Raw genomic sequence first — 21,539 nt, 5'->3', positions numbered from 1 at the left:
ATATTTCGGGTTTTTTTTGTTCCTTGCGATCTTAAAACTGAAACCGAACCAACCGAAACCGATCCTAGGTTTTTGGAACCGAGATCGATTTCAATTTTTAATTTTAAAAACCGAAGGTTTGCGGTTTTATCTTGAAAGTTGAAACCGCACCGATCCACACTTTGCTCCTTGTATAACTTACTTATAATATTTTGCGCACATGGGATGACGGAATTCTATTATGAAGTAAACTACAAATATATATATATTCACTTATTACAGAATACAAGTCTAAAATTAGTGCTATTACACTACAATCTCTTCCGCTAAAAAACTGATAAGGCAACCTTTGAATGCCCCAGTATTATATTCGAGTAATACAAACATAACATTGAATTGATTTTCCCATACATCACCAACAGAGACCAGCTGCTTCCACAAATTTAAAAGAAAAAAATGCCTTCCCCGGCGGGATTCACATGAGATAAACATGAGCAACATGTCAGTAAAGTCTACCTTTGCAATTGGGAGCACCACAGAGGCACTGACATCCTTCTCCAGGCAGCTGTTTATACCGATAATCGTATGTCAGCTCTTCACCAATAGCTATCTGCTCAAAAAAATTTACAAAGAGTTGAAAAATGAACAGGATGATGATCTTTGTGACACGCCCCGTGGTAGAAATTTGTTCAATTGTGGTCTGAATATTTGTGCAGAAAATCAGCTCAAAAGTAAAAATTATTAAACCACATGACAATGTGATTATTATTTATTGATTTTCAGGAATCACCACCAAAAGACAACTGGGAGCTAAAAATCATAACTGTTACCTATCCAGACCCACGACTGGCGGTTACAGTAACTGTATCTTGAAGTTGTATAAATATTCACATCTACAATATATAGTATTAATCACTGATAGAGCGAACAGGAATAAGAATGCTTACATCTCGACTGGCATACAGACCAATGTGTGCAAGCTGGCAATCCATGCTTTCCACAATAACTTGGTGATTTGTGAGATTCGGCAAACAGCTACAAAATTGAACTTACAACACTCAGAATCAATCAACGTAGCATAATGACCAAGTCAAGTTCACCAAGTTCCTCTATCAAATTAGGAATATTGGCCTACTAATCCTTGCAGATTAAATTTACCACTTATCATCTCTGTTATCATACTCAACATAACAATATCAATATTTCACAAATTAAAGACCCTCCAGCTTAAAACAAACACCATACATTTCAGCTGAACAAGAAGCAATTGAAAACTAAAACCAGGACAGGAAAAAGGGAGAAAATAAAAAATTTATGCTTTCTGCTATTTGTTGCTCTTGAGTTTATACATAAAGGAAAGGTGCAAAAATAATTTATTTATACATGAAAGCTACTAGCTTATTTTTAAATGAATATCATTGTGTGCGCAAAATAAAACCACTGTAAGGATTGTATAGTATTTAACAATCCTATTAAAATGATGCAGTTATATCCAGTGACCTAGAGGCAAAAATTCAAAAGAAAATGTGACCAGGTTTGTATATCATTTACACTTTGTTGCTCAATAAAATGGATCCAAAAGGAGGTTACATAAAACTTGTTGACCATTAATATTACCATGACATCATTTTAGGCGGTTATTCATGGATTTGTTGGATAAATTTAAGTGTTGATACTTAAAGTTTAAATTGTCAGTAACTAATGCAACAAGGTGGTCTGTTTATATTAACTTAATAGATTAGATGAGAGTAAATTGCACTGAGGCCCTTAAGAAAATGGAAGTTTGAGCGTCTCTAAGAGGATGCAACCTCTTAACAATATCAGTTGGAAACAACCCCTTAGAAATAGTTCTTCCACTCCGCTGGTAATATGTAAAATAAAACTGTTAGCAAAAAAATTTGAGAAGCTCTCATGGATGGCTCAATTATATTTAGCCAACTTGCAAATTTGTTAACAAAAAAATTAATTATAGCTGATTCCAATGGAGTTGAAGACCCTTTTTGGTATCAACTTCCTTTGTCCCACCCATTTGTTTACATATTGTTGGGCACGGAGGTTAAGAAAATTGTATAAAGTAGGGGAAAAGAGGAGGAAAAGTGGTGGGACCAATTAATATTTAATTTTGATAGATTTGAAAAGGTGGAGGAAAGTAGTGAGCGGGATTAATTTTTATATTTTAAAAAAACTTGCTACTTTTAGAAAGTTTCGAAATGTAAAAATTGGGTGGAACACCCAAAAAAGGAAAGTGTAAAGAATTGGATGTGACTGGGGTAGTATATTTTCTTTGGTATATCATCTTCTTCTATTCTATAGTTATCAATTGTCTCGAGGGTTTTTTTTGTTATGTACTCCCTCCGTCCCTATGGGATATAAACATTTGGAATGGACACGGAGACTAAGAAATGTGTATAAAGTAGTGTAAAGTAATGAGAAAGAGAAAGAAAAGTAGGTAATGTGGTGGGACCCATGCATATTTAATTGATAGATTTGAAAAAGGAGATGAAAGTAGTGGGTGAGTGGGATTTTTATATTATAAAAGTTTACTATTTTGGGAAAGTTTTGAAATGTATAGAATTAAATGGGACATCCCAAAAAGGAAAGTGTATAGAAATCAGAGAGACGGAGGGAGTAATAGTCTTGAGGGTTAACAGTGATGGAAATATGTTCCTTACACTATAATTCTTTTAAACAAACATAGCCCATGGGAATTTGATATCTACATTTATGCGCCTTGCAAATTGCACAAGTTCCTATAATATTCAAGCAGACTGCAGATTTTAGGTGAGACCCACTTGCTGAGATATGTCATTCCCATCTACCAAAAAACAAAGTGGTATTTTAGGACTATATAGAGAGAGAAGCCTACTGCATTTTGAAAGAATGGACCTTGGGAAAAAAATACTATTGACCGCTCTCTAGACCTTGCTTCCCCACTTTTAATAGGAGCCAGAAGATGGTGTATGCACAAGTTTTACACAGTTATATTACCACAAAAATTACCAAATTTCTCATAGGTATTTAGATACAAAAAAAAAAATCTGAACTTGGGATCCTAAAGGACATCAGTTATTTTACTTTCTAGGCAAAAGTTTCTACCACTTGAGCCAAACACACATATATTAAATTATACTCACCTGTGATTAATATATCGTGAAACATTTCCATAAGTAGTAGCATCAATCACATATAAATCCTGCTCCTCGATCAATCTGCTCATGTCATTACTGTGAGCATCGATCTCATATAAATAGTTGCAGCCCTCTTCGCTATACCTGATGATTCAAATTTAAAAAGAATCATGATTTATAATAATCTTGTATCCGTATGATAAACATGAAACCCTGTGAGCATGTAGTGGCTTCTAATTTATAGAAATGTTGAACCTTTTGCGCCTAATGGTAGCTTCCTGCTCATCTATAACCTCTCCTATGTACTCACATACAAATCTGCCACGCAAGATCTGTTCACATGCCCTAACTGCCCATCCCTGCATATCAATTTGTACAAAGTGACATACAATTCCAAATTATAAATAAATGAAGGCGAAGAAAATGCTATATAGAACTAATACCTTTTCTTCAGTTTTGTATACTTCCAATTTCACCTGTACCCCATTCTGCAAAACTCTATTCTGGCAGGTTCTACTGCAATGACAGTTTTGGTTGCACTCATAGACCATGTAACCCTCCTACACAGGCAACACAAAAGCAGGTCACCGACGTGTTTATCATAATAAATAAGTACCAAAAACTCCACATAGTGAAAAGAGTTGAAATAACCAACAGCTTTTATATCATATACATACAACTTAAAAATCAGGTACTCATACTAAATATCCTTTCATCCGCAAACTCAAATAAGGAGTGGAATTCTCATCTCATTCATTTTCAGATAAATGTGGATTTCTTCTTCTAATTGAGAAATTAGTAGCAGTAGCACCACCATTTTCCTTAAAAATGGGAAACACGGACAGAATATTACTATTCATATACAAAAAAAAACCAGTAGTACTTACCTCCAAAATGATTCGGCCTTTATCATCATACGGAAATCTCCCCTTCATGGGCTTTCCGTATTTATCTTTTGCATCTTCATAGTCATTATCAAAGAGGTATACATGATCACAGGTTTCAGAAGAACATGTTGAATCACCACAAGCACATCCTAATTGTAAACTCTGCAATGTGAATTGAGTGAACTAATTTATCAAACATTGGCAACACTGAAGCCAACTTAAACTGGAAACTCTTCATGTTTAGAGCATAAATTCAAAAAATAGAGATACCACTCGTCCACTCCAAATCATTAAAGGAACTCAATAAAATAGTTTCAGATATAACATATCTATGTACTTGTTTATCAAGGCCTTGCACAGTGTAAAAATAATGGTGGGGGCATATATAAAAAAACCCAGCAATTGTGAGGAAGGAGGAAAGGAGATGTACTCAAGTGATCAGGTCTATCATATACTTGGGGTTCAGATGGTTTTCCGAAAAAGAGAGAACAAGAAAGCACTGTATGCTACAGTGCTCTGTAAATTAGAGCATGTAAAAGGCATGAAGTGCCTCAGTAAAAAGGAACGTGATGCAACGAATTTAAGATAGGAATACATAAATAGTATAAGGCTGTTTGGAAGTACCTCCGCATTGACGGCAAGGGATCGATCAACTAACGGCTTCCTAACATACCTAAATCCCTCCCAAGGCATAGAATATTTTGTACTTTGATCATTGGAACCCTCTACAAGGATGGGAAGAGAACCTAGAAGATTTTCATCCACTACACAAGCAATTGGAACTGTCTCCTGTCCGAAGCTAATGTCATCGCACAAAATAATGGTTCTCAGTATAGGTTCTTGCTTAAAGTGCCGTGAATCAACTATGCAGTGACATTCATCTACTTCCCATTCAGTAGCCTTGGGAACAGGTGGAAGTGCCAATCTGGACCTGCTTTCATCTGGGAAGGGGAATAATGGAGTCACTGGGTTCTGCACAGTAATCCTTTTACATTGGCTAGGACATATAAACCCATCTTGATGCCAGTACACAACAATGTTATGCTCACTGCAGAGTTTTGCGGCCTTCAAGTACAAACGTTCAGGCAAGATTCCATAATTCTCCTCTAACAAATTTTGAAGCTTTGCTTTACAGCAGGCAGATCGAGCAAATGAAAGAATCTCTAAGTTACTAGGCCGTGGTTTTGTTTGGGTAATCTCAGAATACAGCATCTTTGCCACATTTGAGCATTGAAATTCTACTAGTCCACCTAGCTTATCGGACTCAGCTCCGTGAATTTGGTCTTTTAGTTCCCCAGCAATAATTGAAGAGGATAACTGAATGCGTTTCTTCATGGTTGCACCAGCACGATTCCGAATCTTATATGAAGCTGCTCCCTTGCTCTTTTTGAACCTAGGACGGACTAGTCGCCCTGTTTTAAATTTATATGCATAAAAACTAATGCCCCTCTTCAGAAGGTTTGAAGCAACTGGGTTAGCACCCATATGAGCAGCTTGATGATGACGACCAAGATCTGGGAGCAAATCGAATTTCAGGCCACAAAATTTGCATATAAACTTCCTTGAAACACCCTGATTATCAGTGTTTATATTCTCTACGGAGACTAGTTTAGCTGCTTCAAGCTCATGTGCAAAATCTTCACCGATAGTTGTCGCATCATGCTGCTGAGAAGGACCAAGCGTCTTAAAACTAGAAGTGTGAAGTGAGAGCACATGCGACCATAATTCATCAGCATTGCCAAAATGGTTACCACAAGGAATGCACTGGAGTAGCAAGCACTGTTCAACAAACTTAGCATGGTGTCTCTCTTGCACATGTGATTCTAGTACTTTCTTATTAGTAAAAGAGTCCAGACAGATTGCACAAGCATAGCCTCTAAAAAGCCATTGTGCCTCCTTTCTGTGACTATCCATCCAGTGTTTTCCAAGTGATTGGTCATCACAAAAGTTATTAGAACAAATTTTGCACTTAATCTCACTATCATCATGCCCACTATCATTGGCTACTACAATTGGGAGTGCAACAGGATCTTCCACAGAAGAGCAATTTTGAGGATCTTTATCAGCTGTGAAGCCCCAAAGCTTTTCCAACCTGTCCTTCTCTCTAAGAACCAACTTCATTAAAAGCTCCCCAACCCTAGCATCTTTTGAAGCTTCCGTTATGGCCCACTGAATTTGGTTTTCCTTGGGAGCTGGGTTTCTGATAGAAAGAATGCTTTTAAAGAATCTGTGGAACAGCTCACACGCATGGTGTAAATGCAATTTCTGCTCCCGCGAGTGACACTCTCTTAAAAGATCCATATAAACCTCTTTGGAAACTATTCTAGTTTTGCCATTCCTGGCACGTTTAAGCCAGCTAGGCAGATGCTTTTCACAGTACAGAAAATGCTTCTTGGGACTTTCCAGACAATTATCATTAGCTTCCTCGGAAACTGGACCAATGCAATGGAGCACTTCAGTGCCACTATTTTCTCTACTAGACTGTTCAGGCATCTTAATTATACTTTTTTCATAGGAACCATCTCGACTTTTAAATGACACCGAATCTAGCTGAAGAGCTGTAGCAGAATCACCACCAAATACAATGTCTTTGCAGCTAGTAGCCTTTAATGTGTGTATACTCTCCTCATGCTTTCTCTTCTTACTATTGGGTGTACTTGGCATTATAACTTCATCATTTTGAGGACGGTGTTTCTTACAGAAAGGAGTCCCATTTAGAGCACGATGCTTGCATTTGGTACCAAGAACAGTGGTACCTCCGCACAATATTGCATCAGAAGTAGATGCTTCTAAGTTTGGCGAGTTTCCTCCCAAGCGAGAGGCCAAGTGTACACAACAATAAACATCACCATCATTAGCCCATCTCACACACTGCCTTCCCTTGGATTCAATAAAAGCTGCACACTGGTTACTCTTACTTGAAGCATTAAAAGGTCTAGTAGCCACTCCATTCACAGGGGTAAGGTTTACATCCTTGGTCTGAATAATCTCTGTACTTCCGGCTTCAATAACAATCTCACCCCACCTATCTGCTCCCATTGGTGGAGCCTCAGCTCCTGTGTGTTTCATTTCTGAGGTATCAGGATCCACAATATTTCTACAGTACATAAATCCAGTGTCAATCTCAGTGTTCAGAGACTGAATTGGACATTGGGTTTCCACATGTGAGGTATGTGCCTCAGCACGACGAACAACCAGCTTGGGCCTCTTGCTGCTTATCTGAAGCTCAACCCCTAACTGACTGACATCAGAAGGCTGTACCACATCCCTCCCATTGGCAATGGGATGAGACATTGAAAAAGATTTCATCATCTCCTGTTTCCAGGTCTTCCACTCGAAGTTCAACTCACTCTGCACAGATCCATTGGTAAACGAATTTATTTCGTTCCAGAGGATTGAATCAACTAACTCCTGCATTAGAAGAGAGTAAGATCAAGTAACAAAAGTACATATACACTGATTAAGAGAAATACAGAAGGGTGGTCACTCACAGTTTTTTGCAAGCTATATTTGTAACTATTATGTATGCACTTATTGATTAATATTGAAAAGTCAGCCTATATTAAGAATAATGTAAAAACGTAAAACACAGTACAATGCAAGGTATATTATAAAAAAAATATCTTCTTTACCAAAGGTGTTGGTATGAAAAATCTAAATCAGCACTAGAAAATAATTTAAACAAAGCGACTTATTGTTCTAAACTTCGATTTTTTTTTTTTTATTATCTGAGTTCTAATACTATCATGTATAACATTTGTGTATGTAATTATATCTCGAGTTAAGAAATACAGCACATCATTATTAAAATTAATTCAAATATAAGATCCTTGCACCAATGGGTTGTAAACTAGTGATATTAGTAAGGAAACTACTCCCAACCGATATCAGCTCCATAATACTCCCAATCAACTACTGTAACAAAAGAAAGAGCTCCTTCTATTGCTTAGTGCCATAACTAATAATAATTAAATAATCCAATATGAATCAATTATATGGATAACTACAGTGAACTTTATTCTTAAATAACATATTAGATTAAAAACAAGGTAGTCTGTAAGTCCTTGTCTCGCAATGATTGTAATGAAAAATTATGCTACATAACTACAGTTAAAGATATAGATTTCTTATTTTCACTTTTTCATGGGAAGCGGAAAGCTAACTTAGTAATGTATCCAATAGTTTCTAGTCAAGCCTGGTCAAGTATTTTCAGCATTAGAATCTTGTAGATTGCAACATAGTTGGTTGTTTCTGGTGCCAAAAGAAAAAAATATATATTAAAATTAATAATAAAACAAGTCACTCCTTTTATTACTATCAAACTTTTGAGCTCGTAGATCAGATTAATTTATTTGCCATGAAAATATTTCGCTACGAAGAACCTTGCATATTCATATTGACAATGTTACTTATTGTATCCAATAATATCATATTACTTTAGAAAAGTAATCCATATTGTCCTCCCAAATATATAAAACTTGTTTATTCTTTGAAGAATCAAATTGCTTAAGCACAAACCTCTTATTTACATTTAATTTATTTTCAACCAAAACAGACAGGCTCGTGGGTAGAATAATTTCAGTAAGCTAATGTCGAAAATGATACTAATCACAAAATTTTAACTACTTTGACATATGAAATCCCAAAAGACCTTTGGTAGGAAAGTAAATAGAGGGGTTACAAATATTTTGTGAATAAACAGCCAAACTTGGGCATTACCTCTTTCAGCATTTCAACATATTCTGCACTATTTGCGTTCTTGCATCTATGTTTCCAGGATTCCAAAGAATGATGTAGCCACGAAGAATCAAAGCAGAATTGTGCTATCATCTGTAAAGTACAGCTATATTGATAATTGTATCACTTGGGAATTTAAAATATGTAAAATACAAGTCACTTTTCACAGAGTAAGAATAGTATAAACATTATTCTATGCAGTAATAACTTGAGAGCAACCAGTTATAAGCAAGATAATTACTACTAGTAATGTTGCCATCAACAACGCAGCAACGGCAAGCCCTGAGAAGAACTACCTGAATCCTGATTCTATATATATAAACTGAGTATTCTATGACATTATTGACAAGAGATAGGACATTCAACTACATCAGCCTTTGCACGCTGCTGCCTACTATCTTAATCCGGAGTTTAATTACAAAAAACCCAAGATTGAGATGGATAAAGAGGTGTCCATTGGATTGTACAAATGTATTGAGAAAATGATTTCTGATGTCTTGGTGCAAGATAAAGGTAGGAGAGCAGTCAAAGCCATATAGGAAGGCAGAAGGATTATTATTTAGCTTGCCAATGGCGGCAATTAGACAGCAAACAACTAAAGCTCCAGGTACACATTTAACTAAATTCTACCCTCTAGAATTCTGCTCTGTTGTTTTATAAGTAAAATCTGCCCGTAATTCTTAGTTTAAATCTTCAATTCTGCTCTATTTTATAGCTGCGTGGTGGGCTGCTTATAGAAAATACACTCCGGTTCTACAAACTTTTGCGATTTGGATCCTTAGTCTCACATGTAGCCCATCCAGTGTGAGAGGAATTGGAGTGTATTCGAGCATTTTAACTTACTTTATTAAAAGTGCTTTAATATTTAGGATTCTTTAGTGTTGACTGTTCACGTTGTCTACTATTATAGCTTCATAGCGGAAAAAGAACCGACTTGAAGAACAAAAATGGAATGGTTTGGTGTTTGTCAAGTACAATAGAGCATTGAAGTGAACTGCTCTGTAACCTCATTGATCCCATCTCATAGAGAGATAGCGATGAAACCAATGAATGGTTAAGCTTTGACAAAAATTATGAAAATAATGAGAACGAGTTTTTTCTTTTTTTTTTCGAAAAGAGGGATTAACATACAAGGATGTTTAAACTGCTTGCGAAGTCGGAGAGGCTCATTACTCTATTAGGAGGTTAGAACTCAGTACTTTAAAGATTAACTCCCAACTCCAAAAGTGCTAAATAGTTTATAACTTGAAATTATATTTATTTTCATATTATACATTATATTAGGTTGCGTGCCTCAAAGGGATCATTAAGTCAAAAGGAAAATATAATTCTCTCAGAATCATCTAAAAGACGTTTAATTGACAAAGCAATAATTGAGAATGAGGACAAATAATTGATAATGAACTTGAGGATGAAGATGAAATTGATTTGTTCAGGGTCCGAATCAAAATTGTGATAAGATGATTTTGTGGATCTTGATGAAGATTGAGAAGATGATTAGTTGATAACTTCGCATTTCTTCGCTACTTTTGGAGTTTGAATTTATGTGATGAATTTGAATACTTTATACTTTTGGAGTTTGAATACATTTTGAATCATAGCATCCTCTTGTGCAATCCAGTAATCTATGCATCAACTCACACCTTTTCATATCGGAATAAATGAGCATCAATTCAGATAAACAAGCTCTTCATCATCACTTTGAACATCCATACATCTCCAAACGTGCTCTCACTTGTAATAATACTTTAAGTTGTCATGTTTATTTATTGGACATATAGGTTCTTTCATCTTGATGCATAAAATTATCAAATAGTTTCTCTTGACTAATCTCGATTTCTCCTACTTATCATACAATTTCCAACTTCAATCTTCAATGCTTCTTAGATACAGCAACCATTTGTGATAGCGAGATACTTGAAGATCATGAAGTATTCCATCATGTTAATAAATTAAACCTTAGGCCATACAAATTAAGAAATGTCATTTAAGACTAGGCAACAACGATTCTTGTTCCAGGTCGTTCTTCCCTAACAGTTCTCTCGACATATTGGTGAGGACAAATACTGGGTAGAAAGTATATAATTATCCCAAATGCAGGACAAAATTAATCAAAGGATTGAAACATGGAGATAAATATTTGTAAAGACGCAGATATATCCTCCATTTACTAGATATTTTTACATACAACACAGCCAATTAATGAAGATTACAGCTACCTAAATAGAGACCTGGGCTTGGGGAATAGGCAGTGACTTTAAAAAAAGTATACCCAATTTTAGTCATGATAATCAACAATTATCATATATTCCATCAAAAAAAAAAACAATTATCATATATCTAAATTTTAAAACATTAACTAATTTACTGCGAGAGTCTCTCAATGGGGAAAAGTGACATTTCACTTTTAACTCTTTATCTAAGTCAAAACATTACAGTTCCAATTAGATTGATGTTCAAACCCCCTGCATACGCTATAAGAGCATCTCCAATGGGGTTGGCTAAAATTATCTAAAATACTGATTATCAAAATTTGCTGAACCTGTAAGGCGTTGTGCTTCGATGGGACTGGTTATATTGATTATATAAAATATTATGTTATTATTATTTTAGGTTGTTATATATAGAATATATTATTTTAATATGGTAATAAATGGTGTAAAATCTTCTTAGAGGCTGGGGAGTGTGAGTGCAGGTGCGCTGCTAGTACGGGAGTGCACATAAGGGGATACGAGAATTCGACAAATTAAATATACGGGGACTCGGGTGCATGGGATGGCAGATATTTATATTTAAAATTATTTGTTATGCATATATTCCGAGAGTTATATTCATATTTAAACCAAAAAATCAAATAAATAAGTTTATTATCCTTAACAATTTACTTAATAATTATTTGATAACACAATTGTTGCATTATAAAGTAGTTACATGATTAAGTAATCAACTAAATACATAATTAATTATTTAGCAAGAAGTCCCACCCAGGAATCCTCAAGAATTGAGTGTGCGGTGTGGAGGGAGGGTGAGTCCATGCTTTCTTGCTTTCTAGCTTACAGGCCTCTGGAGTTCCGACAAATATGACCCACATCATGGCTAAAATTATAGATAGGTGAAATCTCCTATTGAAGTTGAGATTTCTTTTACATAATTTTTTTTATTAATAGTATGTTTTAAGTACTTTTAGCTAAGGATTTTGCATGGTTGGAGATGCTCTAAGATTGTACAAATCTAAATTAGTTACTTCAAAAACCTAAGAACCAACAAAAAGTTGATTTCAAGCACAGCCAATTAAGGATGAAATGTTTTATTATTTTAGCTATAATGATGTGTAGTACTTCAGATGCACCACAAAAAAATAATATAAAACACATACATCTATCATAAAGCTCATCGTTATACAAGCTTCCTTAAATATATATCCTAATTTAGGCAAGAGCTGCTGCAGCAAAATTTTAGCATTTGACTAGTAAAAACGAACAAGAATTAAATAAGATAGCAGTCCTGCTATTTTATTAATTTCGAAAGAGTAAGGGAGTTACACTCTGTAGTTTCAAAAGAAGCCTTCCAATATCAGAGTAGTCTTTACAGTGGGAAGCCTCCATCGCAAATTCCTTCCAGATCACCACATTGCGAGCAGTTTCTAGTAGAGCCTAAATGAGTTTGATAGTGAAAATAAAGATGAAGTAAGGTACAGTGCACAAGGCACAGAAAGAAAAAGAAAAATTAGAAGTACCAAGACTCTGACAAACCTCACTATGCAACTGATCAATGATATTTAATATACCAACAGCAAGCTTTTGTATGATAAACCTACGGGCAATTGTTAGATCTCTGACCATCTTTGCGCCAACTTTGTGAGTCCTATACGGTATGGGCTCTGGAAATTCATTTATAGGACGGACAAGAAGCACGTCTGCCCAAGAATAATTTCTTCTACGAGGAAAAAATACAACAATATACTTTTTCCGATCATGAGTCGGCTTCGCTTTCAAAGTTGCTAATGGCCAGTCAGCCCGTGCACACTGAATTCCAGCTTGCCACATTCCCCTCCACTACATTTTCAAAAACACAAATATATATTAATCTGTTATAAATGTTGCTGAATCTCGTATATTTGGTTTCTAAAACAATCATTGCACATGGTAAAATTAGATGATGAGGATACAACTGACAGTATTCTGAGCTTACTTGCATTTCAGTATTACATTCCTGATGTAACTCATGTCCTTAATGAGTGAGACAATGACCAGTAAAAATAATTTTTCTCAAACTAACACTATATCTTCTTCCAATACGCAAACAACCCTCAAATTAGGAGAATGTTTAAACTAAATATATAACCACGGAGTCATAAATATGCATGCTTAACAAAAGAAAAAGTGACTCGGTGAATCGCATTAGATTCCAGTTAGAAAGCAAAATATATGATCTACCTTCACCCATACTGCCATGGCTTCCTCCGGTTCTGGCCACTTAACTTCTTCCGGCCAGGGGGCCTCTTCCCTGCCAGTACTTGGAAATTCACTAACGATAGTTTCCACATATAGCTGAGAGTTCTCAGAGGCCAGGCTACCTCTCGTATACTGATCCTCTGAATTTTGTCCATCCATCTCAAATTCAAAAAACGAATCATCATTATCATGCCCTTCTGATGTAGAAGATTCAGCAATTGTCCATTTATCCCCACCCTGTTCAAAATGAGAACCTTCTCCATTAAGTGTCAAATCGTTCACCTGAACATCCATTACTTGAACTTCAGTACGGCCAGTGCAGTTTGTATTTTCATCAAAAATATAAGTTTTTACTGATTCTTGTTGAGGGAAACCAGATTCTCCACCACGTTGAACATTAGAAGAAGGCAACACTTCCATGGTCTTGGCCTAGATCTTCAAAAGGTATAAAGTTTCTAACATAATCAGTCAAATCGACTCAGCTGTCCTGTAAAGTCGAGGCAACAATATCACAACAGGAAATACAATGTGTTGCCACTTCTACATTGATCAAAGACAAATTCCACTACAGACCAAGACAGAACCAACAACCTTTTGTACCTTAATTCTAGGTAGAAATATAAATCACATGAATTTGTTCCATAAACAAATATCACTTACCAATAATTAAAGAAATGAAAGTAGCATTCATACTATTTATGGCATTTACATGTAAAGAAAATTAATGATAAATATGGAAGGAAAACTGGTTTATTAGTAACAAACTCAAAATATTCAACAGTAAGTTACAATGTACATACAAAAAGAACCTGCATTGCTAGCAAGTCATTAACCAGACCCCTCCATCCCCACCCTTAAATTCCATGACCGAGCTCACACACACACAAAAAAAAAAGGAAGAGCAAACTGTATGACATCAGGAAAAGAAATAAAAAAAAAAGGGAAAACAATCACATCTATCAACTTGAAGTAATATACTTTTTAATAAGAAAAACCCAGTTATACAAATCAAACATGGAATAACAAAAATTCAGAGCAAACACGATAGTTAACACTAGCTATTTGTTTATACATAGATGACACAAGCTATTACCACAATTTGTGTACACACACAGTAACTGGTTCAGTGTGTTTATGTTTCTTTATAATTTTATTTTCAAATAAAGAATTGACCATCCATGACTAAAAAATATCCCCACTGAAGCTACCATTGCAAAGAAGTTGATAAAAGCCACAAACTTTGCACATTATAGTACAATCCCATTTTAAATTACCCGTCACAATGTAAAAACAAGCAAGAATCACAGATCAACAAGTGTTAAAACAACAAGGTGTGACCTAGAAACAAAAAGGTGGGTCCAAACCAAAATCTTGAAAAATCAACCTATGTACCATAATCAAGATTAAATCTTTAGCCCAGACACGGAATAATTAAGCACTGAATCATCAACCCACCAGGGAAAAATTTAATCTTTAAATAAAATTAAAAGTTTGTACACAATAATATTGCAGCAAAATAATAAAATTGGGGGAGGAAGACGGGGTCACAAGAACATAAGTTAACAAAAAATATGTAACATGTACATACATAAAATAAAAACAATGACATGCCTAATTGAAGTAATAATGTACAGAACATACATATGTATTGTGTGTAATGAAGAAATTGTGTACCTGTGCACCGAAGAACAACTTTATTTTTGGTTTGGGGGTATGGAGGTGATGGGACTTTATCTATGTGTGTTGTGTAATAAAAATGGGTATTTATATTTTTTTGAGAAAATTAATTTTGGGATATGTACCAGATTTTAATTTGCTGAGGAGGTGGGATGGTGTGAGTAAACGGTTTTGGGTTTATGGTTTCAAAGTTTTACATGGAATGACTCAAGCAGGTCCGATTTCTGTGTATATCGAAATCGAATGAACAATAAGTTTAGAGAGAGAAGGTATGGGTAATCCGGGTCGGGTGGGAAATATGTGACTTTGGGCCTGTGAGTTGTGACCTACTTCCTCCTTACTTTTGTACGGTGTTCTAAAAATCCCCGATTTAACCGATAAATCTCCGATTAATCCCCTGCAAGGTTGGCCACCGATCCGATTTTTGAAATCCGATTAATCCTTATATATATTTAATAATCGAAGTATATGTGATAAATTATTAAAATTAAAATATTATATTATTTTAAATATGAATAATTATAGATTTTATGAATATAGTAAATATATTAGTTACTAAATAGCTAATATAATAATAGCTAAATATTAAATAATATTTTAATATTAAAATAAACCCGATTTTAACTCCGATTAATCATTCCGATTAATCCCCGATTTCCGATTAATCCTTGAATCGGTAGCTCAACCGATTAGGTCTGATTCCCGATTTCTGTAACACTGCTTTTGTACAGTTATATTTCTAGTTTTTTATTTTTTTTATATTATTTGTTTAACCTTATTTGTGATGTTGATAATTCAATTGTTGTATAGGAGTTTATTTAATATTTTTCTAATTGGGGGTGCATCATGTTTTTGTGGTAAAAATTGTGAAGCATCACAACTGGTAGATCTTTGTTGGTATTACTATATTATTTTAAAATAATTTGATACTATTATATGTGAACTAATAAATATCTTAAAATAATTTATTACATGACGCATTCGAGTTTAGGGAGTGTATTCAATTGAGATTTTAATATATTAGTATTAGTCTATGGAATCTAAAGAATTGTATGTGATTTTGATTTAGTAAATATATTGAGGAAAAGAGGATTAAGGCTAAGTTGCCCTATCCTGTAATATTTATACTATGACTTTTAAAGACTTACAGGCCCATGGGCTATTCTTTTATTTAACACTCCTCCTCAAGATGGGCGATATATATCAATCATTCCCATCTTGTTACATATATTATTCCACTCTTTAGATCCTAATCCTTTTGTCAGAAAATCAGCTAGTTGTTCACCTGACTTTATGTAACTCAGCTCGAGACTCTTCATATCAATATGTTCTTTTATAAAGAATCGATCAATCTCTATGTGTTTGGTCCTATCATGTTGGACTGGATTGTTGGCAATATTGATCGCTGCCTTGCTGTCACACCAAAGCTTCATTGGTGCTCTTTTGAACAGATGTAGTTCAACCAGCAATCTCTTAATCCATATCATCTCACATAAACTTAGAGCCATTGCTCTATACTCGGCCTCCGCAGTAGAGCGAGCAACCACAGCTTGTTTTTTACTCCGCCAAGACACGAGGTTGCCTCCAACAAATACACAATAACCAGAGGTAGATCTCCTATCATCTAAACTGCTCGCCCAATCAGCATCACAATAGCCCTCTACTCCAGTACTACCATGAGCCTTAAACCATAAACCTTTCCCTGGACTTCCTTTCAGGTACCTCAATATTCTTAAAGTTGCTTCCCAATGCTCTGTTCTGGGGTCATGCATGTATCTACTAACAATGCTAACAGCATATGTGATATCTGGACGTGTATGACACAGGTATATAAGCCGTCCAACCAGTCTCTGGTAACGCCTTTTATCTACAGGTTTTCCAGACTCACTACACAACTTATGATTCTGCTCAATTGGCGTCGGTGCTGCTCGACAACCCAACATTCCTGCTTCAGTAAGCAAGTCAAGTACGTACTTCCTTTGAGAAAGTACTATCCCTTTATCAGATCGAGCAACCTCAATACCAAGGAAATACTTCAAGAGACCTAAATCTTTTATCTCAAATTCCTTGCTGAGTCGTTCTTTTAATAGAGCTATTTCTTCAGTATCATCCCCGGTGATAATAATATCATCAACATAGACGGCTAAAATAGTGACTCGATTCTGTAAATGCATGTAAAAGATAGTGTGATCACCATTACACTGCTTATATCCCATTCTAATGACAACATGCCGAAATTTATCGAACCATTCCCTCGGTGATTGTTTAAGCCCATATAACGTTTTCTTCAACCTGCACACCATTCCATCTGATTTTACAGTACTAAAGCCAGGCGGAATCTCCAAATAGACTTCTTCTTGCAAATCCCCGTGTAGAAAAGCATTCTTAACATCTAGTTGGTACAAGGGCCACCCAAAATTTGCAGCACATGAAATTAACAATCTCACAGAGCTCATCTTAGCCACCGGTGCAAATGTTTCGTCATAATCTATTCCATGCGTTTGACTATAACCTTTCGCCACCAACCTTGCCTTGTACCTTTCTACTTTACCTTCGGGTGTTTGTTTCACAGAAAAAACCCACTTGCATCCGACTACCTTCTTGTCTTTTGGACGAGGAACAAGCTCCCATGTTTTATTCTTTTCTAATGCACTAAGCTCTTCGTGCATTGCTCCAAGCCACTTTGGATCCTGCTTAGCTTCCTGCCAGTTTCTTGGTGTAGACACCAATTGTAATGATGAAATAAATGTTTTATATGCAGGTGTAATGGATGCATATGAAACATAGTTAGATATATCATGCTCGAAACCATATCTAACTGGAGGTTTTCCAGCATTAGTTCTAGTCTCTCTACGAACAGCAATAGGAAGATCATTAGTAGAATGAGATTCATTACCATTTGTACGAGGAGAGGATGCAGTTGAAGAGGGACTATCAGTGACAATTGGGACAGGTTGTTGTATGGACTGTGATATTTCATTTGCTCTCGTCTCACCTTCGACATGTGGCGTGTCCTGCAATACATCTCTTGTTCCTATCTCCTCCTGTACTGCTATCTTTTGTCTTCTTCTGTACACTTTAAAATTAGTATCATCAGCCTTCTTTTTTCCTCCCTCTAGCACATCTCCTTCTTTCATAGGACATGGTATTATTCCCACAATAACTTCATTTAAACCTTGCATCATTCCATCACGAACAATATCATCAGAATTCTCCTCCTTTCTACTGGTATTACTTATAACAGGAGAATCTTTTAGCCACATAAGAGGTTGTGTCTTCTCCCCATAAAATGGTTCATGCTCTCTAAAGCTGACATCCATACTTACAAACAATCGCTTCTCAGATGGGCACCAACAACGATAACCTTTCTGGGTACTAGCATAACCCACAAATATACACTTTAGAGCTCGAGGGTCAAGCTTGCTCACTGATGGTCTATAATCTCGCACAAAGCAAACACATCCGAATATCTTGGGGGGAACCACATACATATTTTTGCCCATTAACAACTCACAAGGAGATTTGAAGCCTAAAACTTGAGAAGGCATCCTGTTTATAAGATAAGCTGCGGTCAATACAGCCTCGCTCCAGTAATATTTTGGAACGTTTGTTGTGAACATGAGTGACCTGGCCACTTCCAGTAAATGACGATTTTTCCGCTCAGATACACCATTTTGTGCCGGTGTATCAGGACATGTAGTTTGATGCATAATCCCTTGAGTAGATAGGTATGATGCAAACTCCTTATTCATGTATTCAGTGCCATTGTCCGTCCTGAGAACACAAACTTCAGCCTTGAACTGTTTACGTGCATAAGCCAAAAAATCTTGGAAGCAAGCAAAAACTTCAGATTTGTTCTTCATTAAATACACCCATGTCATTCTAGTAAAACAATCAATAAAAGTAACAAACCACTTAAAACCACTAATTGAAGTAACTGGACAAGGTCCCCAAACATCAGAATGTATTAAATAAAAAGGTTTTATACTTCTCAATCCTGAACGACTATAAGTCGTTCGTGTATGCTTCCCAAACTCACAAGCATCACACATAACTTTATTGCTACCTATTTTATTCGATAATTCAGGTTTCAACTTTTTAAGAATTTCAAAAGACACGTGACCGAGACGACAATGTTCTAACATAACTTTAGCTTCAACTCCTTCATCAACTACACTGGTAAGAGCAACACCGCCACTTTCCTTAGTTAGATACCACAGTCCATCACGCCTGATGCCAGTCCCAAGCGTCCTCTTCGTGTCCCTCTCCTGGAAAGAACAAGAATTTCGATCAAATATTACTTGACAGTTTAACTGATCAATAATGGAACTCACTGAAAGTAAATTAACTGAGAATGAGGGAACATGTAAAACAGATTTAAGTGCAAGGGATGGTGTGCATTTGACAGAACCAGTCCCTTCAATAGGTTGAAAAGTCCCATCTGCTGTTTGTATGGTCTCTTTACATGATGGTGGACACTTGAAATATGTATCAAAATCAGTAGATGATCTTGTAACATGTTTAGATGCACCTGAATCTATTATCCAGTCCTGAGAAGATGGATTAAATGAGGCGAATGCTTGTGATGAAGTACCTGAATCAGCATGAGCATAACCTGCTACATTACCGAGATGGTTATAAGTTGAACCTTGATTCTTGGAGCTTTCCATCTTTTGCTTATATGCTCGAAGTTCTTCTAATTCAGACATTTTTGTTGATTCTCCATTATCATTCTTTTCTGTAACAGCTAAATTGGCTCGACCACCAGAACGCCCCCGTCCACGACCACGTCCTCTGAAGTTCCCTCGGGTACCACGGTTACTTTCACTTCTTCCATTATTCCGTGATAAAGTGCAATTCCAACTAATATGTCCTTTTCTCCCGCAATTATAGCATTCTCTGTCATCAATTACGGGTGCCACCATTGCAGAGCGGACCGGAGCCGATGAGTTTCCACCTGTGGTCATAACTTTCATCCTGGACTCCTCCTGACTTAAAGCCGCTATGACATCCTCCAAACGAGGAAGAGGGGACTGATGACAAATCATAGCTCTTCTAGTTTCAAACTCCGGATTCAAACCTTTCATGAGATGAATTACACGTCTCCTTTCAACCCACGTATTAGCTATAGTAGCACTCTCACTATGAGTGATTGTTAATGGGTCATAATAGTCTAGTTCAGACCAAAGTCTCTTTAGCTCAGTACTATATTCTGCAATATTCTTTTCTCCCTGCTTCATTGCATCAATTTTATCCTGAATATCCATCACAATCATCATATTCCCACTTCCTGAAAATTGTTTGGCTAGTATATTCCATATCTCAGCAGCACTTCGTATACCTTCAACCATACCAGCAATTGGCGGACTAAGAGAACCAGTCATCCAAGCAACTACTAAAGAGTTACTGGTCTTCCACACTTTCCACGCAGCACTAGTTTTGTCTGTTGGTTCTTGACAAGATTCTTCAATGTAGTGTTCCAAATCTTTGGCCTCTAAAATCAACTTAACCCTTCGAGACCAACTCAAATAATTCTTTACACCTTCAAGCTTTTGCTCTATAGGAAATAGTTCCAACCTCTGTGATTGCATACTTTCAGTTCTTGAAATCACCTCATGTGAAGATGTTCCCTCTCCTTTAGAGGCAAACATCTTGGCCATGCCCTCCAAAATCTCCTTCAACTCCGCTGTAGTGATTGTTGTGCCCATCTTAATCACCACTTAATTACACTTAACAAAATTCCAGAGGTCAAAGACTACTTCCAAATATCTTTCACAATTGTATCACTGCTCAACAACTATTAACCTATTCAATATTCATGTACACAGCCCAACATCTTTCCCCAGAATTATTAAACTACAACTTTGGTTTAGTTATATAAAAAGGTAATAATAAGTATACGTAATAGGGGTTTTTATTAATATGTAATTATGAAAACAAGAGCAACACCGCTGGCCACCCAAAAACAGCCACCGGAATCACCACTGAAACTCTGGCCGTCAGGAATACATGTTAGGGCTCTGATACCAAGTAAATATATTGAGGAAAAGAGGATTAAGGCTAAGTTGCCCTATCCTGTAATATTTATACTATGACTTTTAAAGACTTACAGGCCCATGGGCTATTCTTTTATTTAACAGATTTTATGCGGATTTTTGATAAAATGTGACAGAGTTGGTGTAGATTGTTCACGTACCAAGCACAATCCTTCAAAATCTCATGGATTTCGATGGGATTTCAAAAAATTAAAATACACCAAACAATCGCACAAAATTCATCATTTTATGAACTCCGAAAAAATCTATATTAGCATTTGAATATAATCAGATTTTAATGGATTTCAAACAATCTCAATTGAATATCATCGGATTTTCAAGCATAATTTAAAATCCAGATTGAATACCACTAGATTTTGTAGGATATATAATATATTTTATTATAAATATAAATTAATTTTATATATTGTTTGAACTATTCGTTCTAGACCAAAATATTCTTTTACGAATCAGACCGAACCAAATTTCATTTCAGTCTGGATCGAAAAAACTGAATTTTCACAAAATTAAGACTGAACCAAACTGAATTCGGTTCGATTTGGTTCTTCAGTTCTGGTTCGATTCTGCTCACCCCTAATTACAGTTATGATCAAAATCAGTTGATTTTCAAATTGTAATTCA

General features: G+C 35.9%; 2 protein-coding genes across 5 annotated transcripts; both read right to left on the bottom strand.

Moving 5' to 3' along the window:
• Positions 1-205: 205 nt before the first annotated feature.
• On the bottom strand, positions 206-15,150 carry LOC108214277 (histone-lysine N-methyltransferase SUVR5). Of its 4 annotated transcripts, none has more exons than XM_017386201.2 (12): positions 14,827-15,150; positions 13,168-13,672; positions 12,484-12,786; positions 12,274-12,384; positions 8,714-8,824; positions 4,619-7,405; positions 3,995-4,156; positions 3,551-3,667; positions 3,363-3,466; positions 3,114-3,251; positions 927-1,014; positions 206-589 (listed from the first exon to the last, which is right to left on the bottom strand). In XM_017386201.2, exons 2-12 carry the CDS (start codon positions 13,603-13,605, stop codon positions 482-484), a joined length of 4,467 nt encoding a protein of 1,488 aa, XP_017241690.1. In that variant the 5' UTR covers positions 13,606-13,672; positions 14,827-15,150; the 3' UTR covers positions 206-481. The 4 variants fall into 4 exon arrangements, with proteins under 4 accessions (XP_017241690.1, XP_017241688.1, XP_017241689.1 ...); XM_017386199.2 differs by having other exon boundaries at positions 14,860-15,150; XM_017386200.2 differs by lacking the exon at positions 14,827-15,150 and adding an exon at positions 14,578-14,766.
• Positions 15,151-18,806: 3,656 nt separating this feature from the next.
• LOC135151238 (uncharacterized) lies at positions 18,807-20,547 on the bottom strand. Its single transcript, XM_064089041.1, has 2 exons — positions 19,457-20,547; positions 18,807-19,130 (listed from the first exon to the last, which is right to left on the bottom strand). Exons 1-2 carry the CDS (start codon positions 20,520-20,522, stop codon positions 19,087-19,089), a joined length of 1,110 nt encoding a protein of 369 aa, XP_063945111.1. The 5' UTR covers positions 20,523-20,547; the 3' UTR covers positions 18,807-19,086.
• Between the last annotated feature and the right edge of the window lie 992 nt (positions 20,548-21,539).

The sequence above is a fragment of the Daucus carota genome, chromosome 3 (assembly GCF_001625215.2).
Source record: "Daucus carota subsp. sativus chromosome 3, DH1 v3.0, whole genome shotgun sequence".
NCBI lineage: Eukaryota > Viridiplantae > Streptophyta > Magnoliopsida > Apiales > Apiaceae > Daucus > Daucus carota.
This window is presented reverse-complemented; position numbering and strand designations above follow the sequence as displayed.

Bases quoted from the DNA above. Each gene is read 5' to 3' on its own strand.
- LOC135151238 (XM_064089041.1), bottom strand. From the start codon at position 20,522: ATGGCCAAGATGTTTGCCTCTAAAGGAGAGGGAACATCTTCACATGAG. The intron at 19,131-19,456 runs GTACTTCATCAC...TGTTCTTTCCAG, and splicing joins TTATGCTCATGCTGATTCAG to GAGAGGGACACGAAGAGGAC.
- LOC108214277 (XM_017386201.2), bottom strand. From the start codon at position 13,605: ATGGAAGTGTTGCCTTCTTCTAATGTTCAACGTGGTGGAGAATCTGGT. The intron at 8,825-12,273 runs GTAACTCCCTTA...TGTACTTTACAG, and splicing joins TTCTTTTGAAACTACAGAGT to ATGATAGCACAATTCTGCTT. The intron at 3,668-3,994 runs GTAAGTACTACT...TTGCCTGTGTAG, and splicing joins AAGGCCGAATCATTTTGGAG to GAGGGTTACATGGTCTATGA.